Source organism: Diaporthe batatas, assembly GCF_019321695.1.
Source record: "Diaporthe batatas strain CRI 302-4 chromosome Unknown Contig00005, whole genome shotgun sequence".
In the NCBI taxonomy this organism is placed as follows: Eukaryota; Fungi; Ascomycota; class Sordariomycetes; order Diaporthales; family Diaporthaceae; genus Diaporthe; species Diaporthe batatas.
In genome coordinates, this window is record NW_025408552.1 from 1208747 (window position 1) to 1223187 (window position 14441).

Consider the following 14441-nt stretch of genomic DNA (forward strand, 5'->3'; position numbering starts at 1 on the left):
TTTCGTGTATTCAGTCACCACCTCACCGCCTGGGTCGACCTTCTGTCTGCATTGACTCTTGCAAATGACATCAAGTTTCTGCAAGATATATCTACCTAGGTACCTAGGTACTTGGGTACTTGGGTTCTGCAGTGATGCCAATCTGGCAATCATAACGAATGCCAAGCCAAGCCCTGCGCCCATCTCGCCTTCGATTTGAGCAGTCGCGATAGCACAACTGCACCCAGCTGCGGGTGTGGCTTGGTCTTCACATGCCTGGACTTCCACGTCTGACTAGCTGGTACTCCGTCCGTATCGAGGAGAGGCGGCTGCAAAATTTCATGACCACCCACCCCTGCACAGATGACGCGCGGGGCTGAATCTATGGCTATGGACCACCCATTACGGGTGTCCGGGTGCCTTGACAGATGATATTCTCTCCTCACTAATAAGTACTAGGTACCCTACACACTGTCGCATATCACCGTCACGCGCCTTCTCCCGCCGCCGCCCTCGTGCCATCCCGACGTCCCTTCTCACCATCTGTCTGTCCTCCACTGACCCGCGATAGGCCGACCCCGGGAAATGAGTGGTCCTCATCCCCTTACGGAGAACTTCCAGGGTAGTCAGGGGCTTCATCATCTTTTTTTTCCTTTCTTGCTCGTGCGCAACTAGACCAACGCCTTAGAACTGCAGACTCCGGTTCCTGGACTAGAGAATAATAGTCTTTGTTTATCTCTTCCATGACGTCTTTCCCGTCTTCTAGAATTATACCTGCTCTCACCGTTCTGCCTCCTCTGCCTGGCTCTATATTCATCGTAGCCTCGACCGACGGCGATGACAGGCGACGACACACCCGGCCCGAGCTCCACGCCGCTGGCCCACCCCGCAGTCGAGTTTGCAAAGCAATCACAGAAACTATCGCACAAGAATCCAGACGAGGATAACTCGGAAAATGTCGCCGCCCAGGCCCTCTTCGTCACGCCAAGGGACCCCGTCATCGCCACGGCCCAAGGACACAGGCTGCCAGGTGTGCCTCTGGAAGAGGCGCAAAAATTGAACACGCTGAGGGAGGAGCTCGAACAGGACCGGCCTGCAGCCTCTCGACACTCGAGGAATGGAAGCGCCCACCATGATCTTGACGTCGAGGCTCAGACCTCCCATAACCCCGGCGAACCGCACAAGGCCTTCACCGCGCCCCCGGTGCCCAATGGCAAGTCGTTGCAAAAGACGTCCGAAGGCTCCTTGCGGCGGGCCATGCCGCCCTCCCACACGAACCCTCTGTTCCCCCCGCTGCCACTGTACGGCCCCTCCTCGATCCTGCGGGACATCCATTGTGCGGCTTTCAGAGTGTCTTCCTTCTTCCTAAGCCTGTCATTCCTAGGCGTCGTAGTTCTCGGGTCCCTCTTCACGAGCATCCCGCTGGTGGCAAGGCGCATCTGGTATAGACTCACGTTTCGAAATCCGGATAAAGGTCGTCCGTTCTACGAGGAGGAAGTCAGCCGACGGGACGCAAGAAGGGAGGAGGAGCGGAAGTGGAAGCATCGCACCTCTGAGGAACGACGTCTGACCGACAATGATAGCGTGGTCAGCTACAATGGTTATATTCCCACAGAAGGTGGCCCGGACCCCATTAAGTGCGACGTGGGCTATTACGCGCGGCGGGTTGGCCTCGATGTTGAAGAGTTCGAAGTCCAGACCGAGGACGGGTTCATCATCGACCTGTGGCATGTTTACGACCCTCGCGAATACGTCGAGCTTGACGCCAAGGAGCGACTACCTCATGGCCCCGACCCCTTCACGGGCGGCAAGCGGCGGGGCAGGGAGTTGAAAGACCCCGAGGCGCGACGGAAATACCCAGTACTGCTCATGCACGGCTTGCTGCAGTCAGCCGGGGCGTACTGCGTAAACGATGACCAGTCCCTCGCCTTCTGGCTGTGCAAGTCAGGATACGACGTCTGGCTCGGCAACAATCGCTGCGGATTCAAGCCCAAGCACGTACTGCTGGAGTATTCCGACCCGCGCATGTGGTGCTGGAACATCAGGCAGATGGGCGTTTTTGACCTGCCCGCGCTGACCTCTCGTGTCCTATACGAGACGGGATTCTCAAAGATTGGCCTGGTAGCCCACTCCCAGGGCACGACCGAGACATTAGTTGCCTTGGCCAAGGAACAGAGACCCGAGCTCGGGGAGAAGCTTTCTGTGTTCTGTGCCCTGGCACCGGCCGCCTACGCCGGGCCACTGATTGGAAAGATGTATTTCAAATTCATGCGGGTCATCACCCCAGCCATGTTCAGGATGATGTTTGGCATCCATGCCTTTATACCCATCATGATGACCGCGCATAAGTTCTTACCCGCGAGGCTCTACGGTTGGATGGGCTACAAGGTCTTCTCTTTCCTGTTCGACTGGTCGGATACAAGGTGGGACCGGGGGCTCAGGAACAGATTCTTCCAGTTCGCCCCCGTCTATGTCAGTGCCGAGTCGATGAGGTGGTGGCTGGGACGCGAGTGTTTCGCAAAGCACGTGAGTCACTGCTCCTGCCTGTGCTTACTGACCTCTATGCGCAACTGCCCCGCTGACACGTAACTGCGCAGAAATGCATCCTCTCCACCAAGGAAGAATGGCGTGCCGAGGAGCGCGAGGACGAGGATGAGTCCCAGAACCCCGTCGCAGCCGTGCCTCCCGAGGTGCACGCAAGCGAGCCGCGCTCGCCTACACGAACACGCCATCAGAACCACCACAACCACCACAACCACCACCACCGGCGGCCAAAGGGATCTTCGGCATGGTATAACTCGCAAAGCCCGCCGATGGCGTTCTGGGTGTGCGGCCGCGACGACCTGGTGGACGGGGAGAAGCTCCTGCGCCGGTTTGAACGTGGGCGCGAGCCGCATGCGCGCGTGGTCTTCAGCAAAGTGATCCCCGAGTACGAGCACCTGGACGTGATATGGGCGATGGACGCGGAGCGCGAGGTGTTCCAGGAGCTGAGGGAGACGCTCTGGCGGACGTGTCCCCCGGACGAGAGGGCCAGGTGCCGGGTGCCCAAGGGCTGTGAAGATGTCGGGCAGTGGGTGGACGACCGCGCGACAGGCGATGGGGCTGGCAACAACCAAGGGCCGGCCGCCGACGAGGGCGACACGTCGGGCGAGAGCCCCAGCAGCAGCGAGGAGTTGTCTGCATAGTGTGATGAGTTTACGAGCGACGCTGTCATGGGCCATGGGAACCTGCATATATACAGCCCCTTTGGATATTTTGAGCTGCTTAGATATCATGTACTTATGGGGCATAGCGACATCGAGACTAGCCTGGCGTCCTGGCTAGCTGTTTATCATGGGCGTGCATGCAACGCCAGGATGGGCGGCCTGCAAACACAAAGACCTCACAGATTAACTTAATACACTTGACTTGTTCCTGCATATGCACATGCATAGATCATCGCGAACAGTGGTATTGCCACGGGGATGATCTGGTGGCCCACAATCAACACGATCGATGCACAGTAGAAGATGAAGGAAGCAGAGGGCAAACAAGAAAATTGCCCGAATGGCTCCCACGGCCAACAGCATCTTGTGCACGCGAACACACACACGCGCGCACACCGACCTGGGCATAGAGGCGGTCAAACTGTTTCAAAATGGCACACCGGCGCTTAACAGGCCTGCAAATGCTTACCAGATAGTCGGATCCGTTGGCTGTCAGTTGATGTGGCAGTTGATAGGGGTCCAGAAATCGGGAGGTTTCCACTGAGGGGCAAAATGGTCCCCACCCAGCGAGGTCGGAGTCCTTTTTGTTTGCCCAGGTATTTATCCTGGCCCTCCCGCCCGCCAGGAGGTTGGCAGGGCTCGATGGTCCGTCCGGTCAGCCGGTCTGGCCTGCTCTGGCCCGTGACGGGAGGCGAGGGCGAAGAGGTAGGTGATCAGCGCGACAAAGAGGCAAAGGCGGGTGTTTCGAAACATTGGAAGCTTCTCACGTTTCACCAGCATGTGCTTCTCGCAGATCAGTTGGGCTGGACTTGTAGCTACTACACTTGCAGATGTCGAGCCAATCTGGTTGGTGTGCCTGGCGTGCCGGACTAGGGGGTGGGGTGGGCGAGGACCAATCACGAGGCTAGGGGGCGAGAGCCGTCAACCTTTTCCAAACACATGACGACTCTCCCTGCATCCCTGCCATCCCTGAGCCTCCCTGAACCTCACCTCACTCAACGTGCCTGCGTGCCTCCACATGTGTATCCATCCCACCTCAGCCTGGTTTACGGAGCATGAAATCCTCATCTCCCACTTATCTCTGATCTGATCTCAGCCCAACTTGTGGGTCTCGTGGCCAACGCTCAATCCTCTGCGTTGGCGCGACTGGCTGCCAGGCTGCTGGAGGGATATTGAGTCGGTCACCTCTGAGAAGTCCCGGTCGAGCCAGATAAACGACCTCGGGCACCCGCCTGCACGCTTATTTGGCAGGTCTCACGTATAAGCCAACCCCTGCACGGTTTGAACGTCGATCATCTGGAAAGAGAGTAGAGTCAATGCTTGGCTTCCAACCCTGTCTCAAATGTTTCTCATGCAGCTCGTCTGGTCCATTCGGCACCCCAGCCGCTCCCACACGCGCAGTGCTTGTCTGTCCGCCCGTCTGTGTGTGTGAGTGGCTGGCCCGCCTCATCTGAGGTGCTCCTTGTCATATCAAGCACACGCATGTCTTGTTGCTAGTAGAACCCCACCGAGAACCATCCCTTCTCCTGTCATATACTCACGGTCCCAAAGAAGACGAGCCCCGCAGGCCCCGACCCAGAGGTTCCAGTCTCAGCCATATTGCGCCGCCGCCCAGATTGGCGAGTAGCAGGCGAGAAGGGACCATGGCACCAATGTGTACCAATGGATAGGACAAGGCCCCCCGGTCACCCTCCCCTCCTCGGCGCCCGTGCTGTGGTGCGGCTCCCCGGCAGATCTGCGCCAAACTTTCCTCCCTTGTCGACTTTTGACGCCCCCGTCGCTTGTCGCCTGTGAGCCCGACTCCCCCTTCCCACCATGTCTGCATGTCTGCATGTCCACTTCAAGGTGACTCGCACATGCATGCAGGCAGGCGGGCAGGCTCCCAGGCTCCAAGCTCCATATGCAGGGCCAGCCGTGCCCATATTTAACACCACATTCCCGTCTGAGGCATATGGCCAAGTTCTCCCAAGGTCGAGACTCTCGCTATCATCGTTGACCGACTTTGGACCCGCGTGGCTGGTACCATCTGATCTCTCATCCCTCTCTCCCTTCCCTCCGCCGTCTCTCCTTCACACGGCGTTTGCCTTGATTGGCACATATTCATCTCATCCATTGTCCTTCTTTTTTTATCCGGTGTGCTTTTCACCAGCCCCTCCTTGTTCAAGGCACAGAGAGCCTTTGTTGCAGGCCCAACAATAGCTTTATTCTCGACAACCCTTCTGTCATTTCTACCATTGTGCCATTGTCACAGACACATACTTGAGAGATCATACCTGTCTACAGACGAGGCTGTCTTGACCCAAGACTCAAGTGTTTCCTCCTCGATCCTCCTCAACTCAGATACAGCCTTGGTCCAATTCATCTTGTCAAACTTGCCTCTCCCTCACTGTCGACTTTTCGCAGCGGGCAAGCAAGGGAAAAACAAACAGAGCCAGCCTCCTTCCTCGACAATTTTCAACGCGTCTCACCTTCAACTTCTCACAAATCTTTTGACAAGATGCATTCAGTCACCGCTACTACTTTCGCCCTGCTTGCCGGCGTTCAGCTGGTGGCAGGAGCAGCTTACAGCCTGACTGACGACTACAACCAAGCCAACTTCTTCGACGGGTTCGAGTTCTTCTCTGAGGCAGACCCTACGAAAGGCTTTGTTCAGTACCAGAACAGGGTCAATGCTGCCTCCCAGGGACTGGCCGGCTTCCACAAGGATATGATCTACGTGGGTAGCGATCACAAGACCGCCAACCCCGCCAATGGCCGCGCCAGCACGCGTATCAACAGCAAGAAGTCATACACCCAGATGCTTCTTGTTGCTGATGTCGTCCACATGCCAGTGGTAAGTTCGATACATACTTTCCCCCTTCCAACCCTTGCAAACATGTCAGAAATAAACTAACCTCCTGCGGCATAGGGATGTGGAACTTGGCCCGCTCTGTGGACATACAACGAGGCCTGGCCACACAATGGCGAGATCGACATCATTGAGGGCGCCAACAGCCAGAAGTCCAACCAGGTGACCCTTCACACCGGCCCTACCTGCTCCATGACCCAGGGTGAGACTGTCGACGGCACACTTCTCCAAAATGAGAACTGCAATGACGGCTCAGGCGGGCTCGGCTGCCCCCAGACCACCAACAGCACAAACAACTTCGGCAAAGGCCTGAACGCGAATGGTGGCGGTGTCTACGCCATGGAGTGGAACAGCGACGCCATCTCGGTGTGGTTCTTCCCCAGGAACAGCACGATGCAGAACAGGATCACGTCGTCTAACAACACGCTTGACTCTTCTACATTCGGCACCCCGCTGGCCAGCTTCGTGGGGGGCAGCGGCTGCAACATCGACAACAACTTCAAGGAGCACTGGATCACCATCAACACAGACTTCTGTGGCCAGTGGGCCGGCGCCAACTGGTCCGAGGATGCCGAGTGCTCCGCAAAAGCACCCACCTGCGAGGAATACGCCGCCAAGGACCCCAGTGCCTTTGTGGACGCCTACTGGCTCTTCAAATCGATCAAGGTTTACTCCAAGACTTCTGGTGCTGGCGCTACCACGAGCACGCCCGTTAAGAGGGGCATGCGCTTCATGCCGCGCGACCACCAGGTCTAAGACGGCCGCCGGCCGAGAGCCGCGCATGCTTCTCCTTTGCGTCGTTTGCCTGGTGTGAATGGACATGGGATGGGGGACAGGTGTTGGGGTTTCACTTCTATATTCTTCTTCTTCTTCTTCTTCCGGTTATACAACCTTGGGCGATATGCCATTCTGATACCACACTTGTTTTGCACGGACGGCGTTTGATCTGGCTCGATCTTTTCCTGAGCTTTGGCATCCTGGTCGGATTTTCGGTGGCCACAGGATCGAGGTAGACAGTGCGATGGATTACTCTGAATATGCCAATCCATATGGATTTCTGCCACACGGGGCAGCCCTTCACTTATTTGCATCTGATCGTTGTGATGCCCGTTTTGAATACCACGTCCTTTGCGCAGTTGAGTTTTGTTCGTCGGAGAACTTTCTTGGCTTTGGCATCTCCATCATCATACTACAAACGCCTATTTTTGTCCACTGCTTCATTGCCGTCCCCGTGTGAATTTTGATTGGTCAGTCAGGACTCACTGCCATGTTGACCAATCCTCCGTCGTCGCTCTCGCCGCCGCCGCCGCTTACAAAGTTATAGCAGCCTCGTTATGTACCCGGACAGTCTTCTCAGAATTTTTGATTTCAAATTGATGTGATATGCCAATTACCTCCCAAGGGCTCCTACAGCCCTGGCTATATGTGCTCTTTACCGCAATTCATGTCCAACTCACTGCCAGCTTCTACCCAGCAACCCGGCGCCGCTCAACTTATTAGCCTTCATCTCCCACTCCTCGATCCTGATTATCAACTCGCCCATCAGGCCGTTCGCCCAGCCGAACCAAGCCCGCGTGAACGCATTCCCATTCCACGAGTTGACGCTCTCGTGGACGACGCCCATGCCCGAGGTCGAGTTCAGCACCATGCCCAGCTGCTCGGCGACCTCGTCCTCCACGCCGCCCTTCCCCTTGGGCCCCGCGAGCCCCGTCTCCTCGTCAAAGGCGGTCATGCCCGCCACCAGGGCCGCCATGGGCCACGCCCTGCCGGGGCCGAGGTGCGGCCCGCCCACGGCGGAGATCTCGGGCCCCTTGGCGTAGTAGGGGTTCGCGAGCGAGAGGGCAAAGCGCCGGGTGTTCTGGTAGATGGCCGCGTAGTCCCGCCTCGGCGGCGCGTGCTCGCCCTCGGGCAGCTTTGCCAGCCGCGCCGGCGGGCCCCGCGCGTAGCCGAAGAGCGGCATCGACAGCAGGCTGGGGACGTTGGCGTCGTCCATGAGGTTGACGCCGCCGAAGCCGTCGCACTCGTACGCGAAGATGTCGCCAAAGTCGCGGTGCTTGACCACCGCGTCCTTGTCGATGCCGCGCCGGATCCCCGCCGCCAGGGAGCGCATCCCGGCCGTCACGTTGGCGGCCCGCGCCGTCTTGTCGGCGTCCATCCCTGGGAGTGCGTTGCTGCCCTTGCCGCCCTCCGCGAGCGCCTCCATGATGATGGACGCCTCTTCCAGGTAGGTCGCAAACATCATGTTGGCAGGTACCAAGAACTGGAAGATGGTCGCGTCGTCGCTGGGGCGGAACGCCGTCCGCACCATGCCGTTCGTCTTGCTCGGGTTGCCGAGCCCGTCGTTGGTCAGCGTCTCGGAGCCCCTGTTCGTCCAGCCCGTGAAGGTCCACGCCGAGGGGAGCACGCGGCCCTCGTCGTCATAGGTGCCGACCGTCATGGCGGCGGCGGCGTCAACAGAGGCCTTGACGGCATCGATCCAGTTGTACCGGGCGAAGAAGGCCAGGTCTTTGGTCCGCTCGTAGTAGCCCGAGCTGACCTGGAGGAAAGAGGCGAGGCTGTCGAGCTCCCACTTGCAGTCGAAGACCTTGACCGGGTCGTAGGCCGGGCGCGGGTTGTTGTTGTGGTACGCGCCGTTGGTCGTGGGCGGGATGCCGGACTCGGGTGGGGGCTGGAACGAGTGGCAGTAGGGGGATATGATGATGTAGCGCGAGTGTGAGTTGATCAGCCCCCGCCAGAGTGAGTTCAGCGTGTTGAGTTTGCCGCCGACTGATGAGCTCTCTGGTGACAGGAAGTGCAGGTACGAGTACAGTTGGCTCGCGCTGTCGCGCAACCACATGGCGTCGATATCGCCCGTGACTACAAGTATCCATGATGTTAATGAGTCCATCTCATATAAATTTCATGTAGATGTCATGTGTGGCAAGGAGGTGTGAGTTCTCACTGATGTAGCTGAGCTCCTCCGTCGTCTCAGTGCCGTTGTCCTGGGCATACCCGTGCCACTTGACCATGGTGTCCAGCGTGTTCGGGAAGCTGTTCTGGAAGAGCCTATACAGATCCGGGTCCTTGATCTTGGACTCCATCTTGGTGATGTACTCGTCGAGCTCCGGGACCACAAAAGTTCGACACTCGGGAGGCGGGCGGACCAGGGGAAACTTGCGTCTGCCCGTTGACTTGGGGCCTGGCTGGCTACTCATGTAGCTCTCAAAGCTCACGGGACATTCCACCGTCGGTTTCGGAGCCTGTCCCCCAGCCTTGACCGGGGTGGCTGAGGCCTCTCCTTCAACCTTCTCGTTGCTGGGCGAGGCCGGCGGCGGGACGTCCTCGGGGCTCGTTGGGCGCTCGTAATCGTAGTCATCTTCCTCTTTCCCGTCCCCAGGCCCATCCGTCTCATCGTCATTCAGCCCCGGGGACCCGGGTCGGCTCAGGGCATCGCCGCTGGGCGGCGGCGTATTTGCCTTCCCGTCCGCCACGGCCCCGGCCCCGGCCCCGGGCGCCGGGTCAGTCACAAAGTCCGGAACGTCGCCCCATACAAGCGGCCGGTCCCAGCCAATGTATAAGAATGTAACGGTAATCAGGAGCGCCAAAATCAGCAGCCTCATGCTGCGGGTGCTAACCATCTTGACAGACACCACGCGAGCATTGTCCGCGGGACACAGGCACAGGAGCAAGAAGCAAGAGAACAGATAGGTAGGCGGTCGACCGCTGAAGATGCGATGAAACCAATGCCTGGCTCCAGTCCCTCTGGCTGCCAAGTGTCTCAGGATTGTCGTCGACTCATCCGACGATCAGCAAGCACAGACGCGGACTGGCGGGCTATGCACAGCGCGAAGGAAGAAGAGGTTCCAGAATTGTCGTGGAGGAATGTTTCCCAAGCGGTGGCATGCGTTGATCAATTCAGGACTGCATAGCTGCATAGCTGCATAGTACGCCCCTGATCGCTTACACCTGGGGCCGCCACATGTGCATTCAGGCGACCCGAGCGGCGTGCCATGGTCCGTCAGCTTGTGGCCTCTAGTCTCTTGGCTTCCAAGCTTCTTAGTTGCAATTTGGTCGTCCGCCGGGGGGTGCCTTTCTGGCTTACATCAGCAGGCGCCAAGTGATTGACGACAGGTCTCCCGATAGTAAGGAGGTCAAAGGAAGCTCTGCCTCCGAGCCTGTCGTGTACTGGTCGGTCGACAGTAATTGAAGGAATATTCATTTAATTCCACAGTATCTCCACACAAGTTGCAACCCAAAAAAGCAATGCATGAACCACCACTGAGCCTTTCCAACCACACAATTGCAAGTGTTGCCTAAGTACGTAACCTAATAGAGCGCAGAGTACAATGTGAGATACCGCAGCGATATAGCACTCGCTGGCTTCCGCTGCGCACGGAACTTGACGTCTTCCATCGCCCTTAGCGCCGCCAACTGCCTAGGTACACACCATCCCCCTCCCCAACAAGACTGCGGGATTGTCGATTGCGCAGAAGCTCCCTGCAAGGTTGGATATATAAAGCAGAGTGCGATTGGGATTGACAGAATTTCAGCTAGGGGATTGAGAGTCATATACGGTAATTGAATCACAGCGTCGGTGTTTGCAACCCAGGAAGCCTCATTTGATTCTGACATGGTATCCGTTTGCAATGACATTGCGACTGCGCCTATTGTAATTCCAAAATCCCCAAGGCCATCTAAAGTAGAATCGTCCGTCCTCCAAAACAGTCATCAATTTGGCAAGAAAACAGGGCAGAGACATCCACCGTCTGTCTGTTCTCAATCCAACAAATCGTTGTACTCCTTATGAGATGCAAATGCAGGAATCCACCCGTCTTTCTCCGCCAATGCTTCTCGGCACCACGGGACCATCACCGTCGAAAGGGGTAAAGTAGGTTGTCGTATTTTGTGTCTTGGGGCCTCGGCTCTGCCGGCGTAACACGAATGGGGCATAGTAGCACACAGGCGCTGTGGATAAGACAAGCGCGGATACTGTGGAGCCAGGGATGAAGAGGCTTGGGAAATGTCTGGAGCGTTTCGTCCTCTGGGCCGTTGAGCCACTGCAACACAAGGCTGTCGTTAAGCTGACAGGGGCTTTAGGATGTGGCTGGTTCGAGACACCCCACGAGGAGGCTGGAGGAAGGATGATGTTACCACATCAGGTCGACTGAAATAGCAGGGGTGATTAGGTATTAGATTGCGTGGGTGCATCTGGCAACCGAATGATGCACCGCGACAAGCGCAGCTCTCAGAACTTGACCTTCTTGCCGGTGACCTTGTAGATGATAGGGGCGACAAGGTCCTCCTTGAAACGTTCCCACGGGTTTCGGTTCAGCCAGTAGCTGAGTTCACGGTAGTTGTACATCTCGCCCCAGCAATCTCGGCCCCACTCGCAACCTGCCATGTTGACGACAAAGTCACGGTCGTTCTGGTCATAGTGAACGCGTGTGTCGTTGCCCTTATCGGAGCACGCGCCCGGAGGAAAGCTGTTGATCTTTCTCTGCGGCGCAAAGGCCGTGTGGGATCGGATCCACGCCTGGCTTCGGTAGAGTTGCTCCAACGCATCCTGTTCTTTGTGTGCCCACTCCATATGCTTCTGCTCGTAGGCCACCGGATCCCACCAAACATCGAGCAGGCGGTCGGTCCACTGGCCGCGTCGCATAAAGAAGGAGCCGAGGTTGAAGCCACCGCAGTCCTGGGAGAGGATCAAGTTCACCGAGTTTATGTCTCCGTCACCGACTGGGCTTCGCAAATCATCGTCAAGGTAGGTGTCGTTTAGGGGATGCGTGATGTTCAGAGGGTTGTACTCGTTGATGTCGCGGTAAATGTTATTCTGTAGCTGATCGAACATGTGACTTTGGAGGGAGTACGATGGTTCCATGATATAAGTGTTGAGGTCGAGCCACCACACCCTGCGGACTGGTTAGCCTGAGATCGAGAAGTAGGTCAAGATGCACTTACCACTCCGCCTTGGGGTACTTCATGAAGGCTTGCCTGACAAAGTCGACTTTCTCCCAGCTCTCTCGCCACTCGTGAGCGTATCGCTTCTTTGTGCTCATATCTACGACTTCCAGGTCGTAGCCCCAGTTTGCGACGTACTTCTTCTTGTTGCGCATACTGTCGCGCTCGATCGCCCACTCCCTCGCGCCTTTCCATTCCATGACACCGCCACCAACGTTGGCGGCTAGTATTATCACGTATTTTTCTCCGCCGCCAAGCCATGCTTTCCGGCGCCAGTGATATATTAAAGCTGGCGAAGGTCAGTATGTAGGACAGAGCCCGCAAGCTCCGGGGACACGTACGGGATTGGTAGAATATGATGATCGCGACAAGCAGCAGCAGGACGAAAAGTAACCGCAGCTTCGACTTTCGGCCCATGCGCGCCAATATGTTTCTTATCCTGCCATATAACGGCACCGACTGAGCTGGGGCCCATCTGCCCTTTTGCAATTTCTCCTTCTCGGCGTAATGTGTGCTCGTATTGAACTGTGGCAGGCTGTTCGATATGCGGCGCATGTGTCGGGTAAAGAAGCCCTGGTTCTGAGTCGCGAACGACGGGTAGCCACCATTGCCCATATTCTTGATGCGCGCAGACTCCCAGACGACTTGGTTTCCATTGGAGCCTGGGAATGCGGCCGAGGGACTGGATCGACCGCTCGTGTTGATATCGAGGCCGGGGCTGCTCCATCCGCCGGCGGGAAGGGGGGACGGGCTTCTCGAGAGGGACATTTGGAAGCCTGGGGTGCCTGTGCCATGGAGGGTGAAGGGGTTAGCAGGAATGTCACGGGGGCAGGGCGGCGGGCGGCGGGCAGCGGGCGGCGCGGTTGCGACTGGAAAGGGGAGCGTGTACGGGACATAACTCATACCTGGGATCGGGGAGAGCTGGCTAGGCTTCTGCCGATGGACGCCAAGCGACCCAAGCGAGGAGGCGGGCTCGCCTCCCAAGGAAATCTTGAGGCCACTCGAAGCAGATGAGCGTCGTCGGTGGTGGGAGGGGGCCGGTCTGTCCTCAGCCGAGGAGGAGGTAGCGGAGGGTCTTGGGGGAGCCAGGTTGACGGTGCAGGTGACAGCGACCAGAGGGCAAGGCTTGCCTCCTGGTTAGCCGAAAAAGCCAAGGGGCTGCGAGGTGGATAGGGAGGTTGGAGTTGCGGGCGGTGGTGTTACGGCGGCAAGGATGCGAGGTATTGGGCGAGCGGGTGGGCGAGTGGGTGGGCGTGGGGTTGCAATCCGCTTTGTGTCTAGCCTCGTGCTCGAGTCGACCTCGGGTGTGATGATTTGACGGGTGGGAGCACAGCCGTCGAGGTCTCAGTAGGTGCGCACGCAAGAGGTCGCGATGGCCCTATTGGGACGGCAAGTCGAGTCGAGTCGAGTCGAGCCGAGACCTGGGCAGGGCACGACAGGTGTCTCCGTCACGGATGGGAAGTTGGAGCTGGGAGCCTGCAGAGAGATCGACAGAGTCGTCGTGCGTGTGTGCCAGGGCAGAGCTGTCACGGTGACGGGCTGGGCCCACGGGTGGTTCTGAGTGGGGGAAGGGGGGCCGGGAAATGTGGTGCTTTCAGGGTCTGGATGCGATGGGACGAACGGGGACGGGCTGGTATTTTGCTGGCGCTGGGCCGATAGATTGTCATGCAGCCCCCGTTTCCGTGCGATGGGTTCTGGCGCAAATGAGCAGCAGTGGGCGACGGAGAAGAGAAGATGGGAGATGGAAAGTGATGTACAGTATGTCTTTGGTCCGCAACTGGCAGGAAGGAAGAGCCTGGGCTGGCTGGGCACACAATCAATGAGATGAATGCAGATTGCAGATTACAGATCACAGATCACAGATCACAGGCCACAGGCCACAGGCCACAGGCCACAGGCCACAGGCCACAGGCCACAGGCCACAGATCACAGATTGCACAAGAGCACTGACTCGCCGGGAAGGGGAAAGCCCGTGCAGCCTGGCAGCCAGCGAGCGACCCATAACTTTAAATGACAGCACTCTGCAATCTCAGGGGTCCAAGAGGCCCTCGCCAAAATAACATACATCAGACGAAGGAAGAGCCTGACCATCTTGATGCTACCTGCAGGATCCCACCACGGGCTACTACGGCGCCCATCATCGCATAGCAATGCAACATAAAACGACACAAATTCCCGCCCGAGCAAAAGACGGTGGCGGGCGGACAAGGGCAGCGGAACGGGCCTGACAGCTGAGTAGTCTGGACGGAATACGGGCTGCTCTTAGTAACGCGCCAGCCGTATTCCCATCGCGAGTGTCTTGGCACTTGACTAAAGTACATCTGTAGTATCAGCACTAGCCATCCTCCGACTGATGAACCGAAGGCATCAAGCAGCGCTTATTCCTCTGTCCTTTGCTGTTGTTGTCCTTCCAGACTGACTGCGCCACAAGGTGCACAGGACTCTGCAGAGCATCACGACTCCAGCGTCGG

General features: G+C 57.7%; 4 protein-coding genes across 4 annotated transcripts; 2 read left to right on the forward strand and 2 right to left on the reverse strand.

The window, feature by feature from the left end:
* The first annotated feature begins 8 nt into the window (after nucleotides 1-8).
* On the forward strand, nucleotides 9-3398 carry KVR01_005053 (uncharacterized protein). The gene is made up of 2 exons (XM_044791715.1): nucleotides 9-2505; nucleotides 2577-3398. Exons 1-2 carry the CDS (start codon nucleotides 817-819, stop codon nucleotides 3162-3164), a joined length of 2277 nt encoding a protein of 758 aa, XP_044645498.1. The 5' UTR covers nucleotides 9-816; the 3' UTR covers nucleotides 3165-3398.
* A 789-nt stretch (nucleotides 3399-4187) lies between these two features.
* On the forward strand, nucleotides 4188-7113 carry KVR01_005278 (uncharacterized protein). The gene is made up of 2 exons (XM_044791158.1): nucleotides 4188-6018; nucleotides 6094-7113. The coding sequence occupies exons 1-2, from the start codon at nucleotides 5683-5685 to the stop codon at nucleotides 6787-6789; spliced, it is 1032 nt and encodes a 343-aa protein (XP_044645723.1). The 5' UTR covers nucleotides 4188-5682; the 3' UTR covers nucleotides 6790-7113.
* A 270-nt stretch (nucleotides 7114-7383) lies between these two features.
* On the reverse strand, nucleotides 7384-10004 carry KVR01_005105 (uncharacterized protein). Its single transcript, XM_044783584.1, has 2 exons — nucleotides 8975-10004; nucleotides 7384-8889 (listed from the first exon to the last, which is right to left on the reverse strand). Exons 1-2 carry the CDS (start codon nucleotides 9648-9650, stop codon nucleotides 7487-7489), a joined length of 2079 nt encoding a protein of 692 aa, XP_044645550.1. The 5' UTR covers nucleotides 9651-10004; the 3' UTR covers nucleotides 7384-7486.
* A 566-nt stretch (nucleotides 10005-10570) lies between these two features.
* KVR01_005367 (uncharacterized protein) lies at nucleotides 10571-13892 on the reverse strand. Its single transcript, XM_044787882.1, has 4 exons — nucleotides 12876-13892; nucleotides 12312-12755; nucleotides 11971-12259; nucleotides 10571-11921 (listed from the first exon to the last, which is right to left on the reverse strand). The coding sequence occupies exons 2-4, from the start codon at nucleotides 12736-12738 to the stop codon at nucleotides 11258-11260; spliced, it is 1380 nt and encodes a 459-aa protein (XP_044645812.1). The 5' UTR covers nucleotides 12739-12755; nucleotides 12876-13892; the 3' UTR covers nucleotides 10571-11257.
* Nucleotides 13893-14441: the final 549 nt, after the last annotated feature.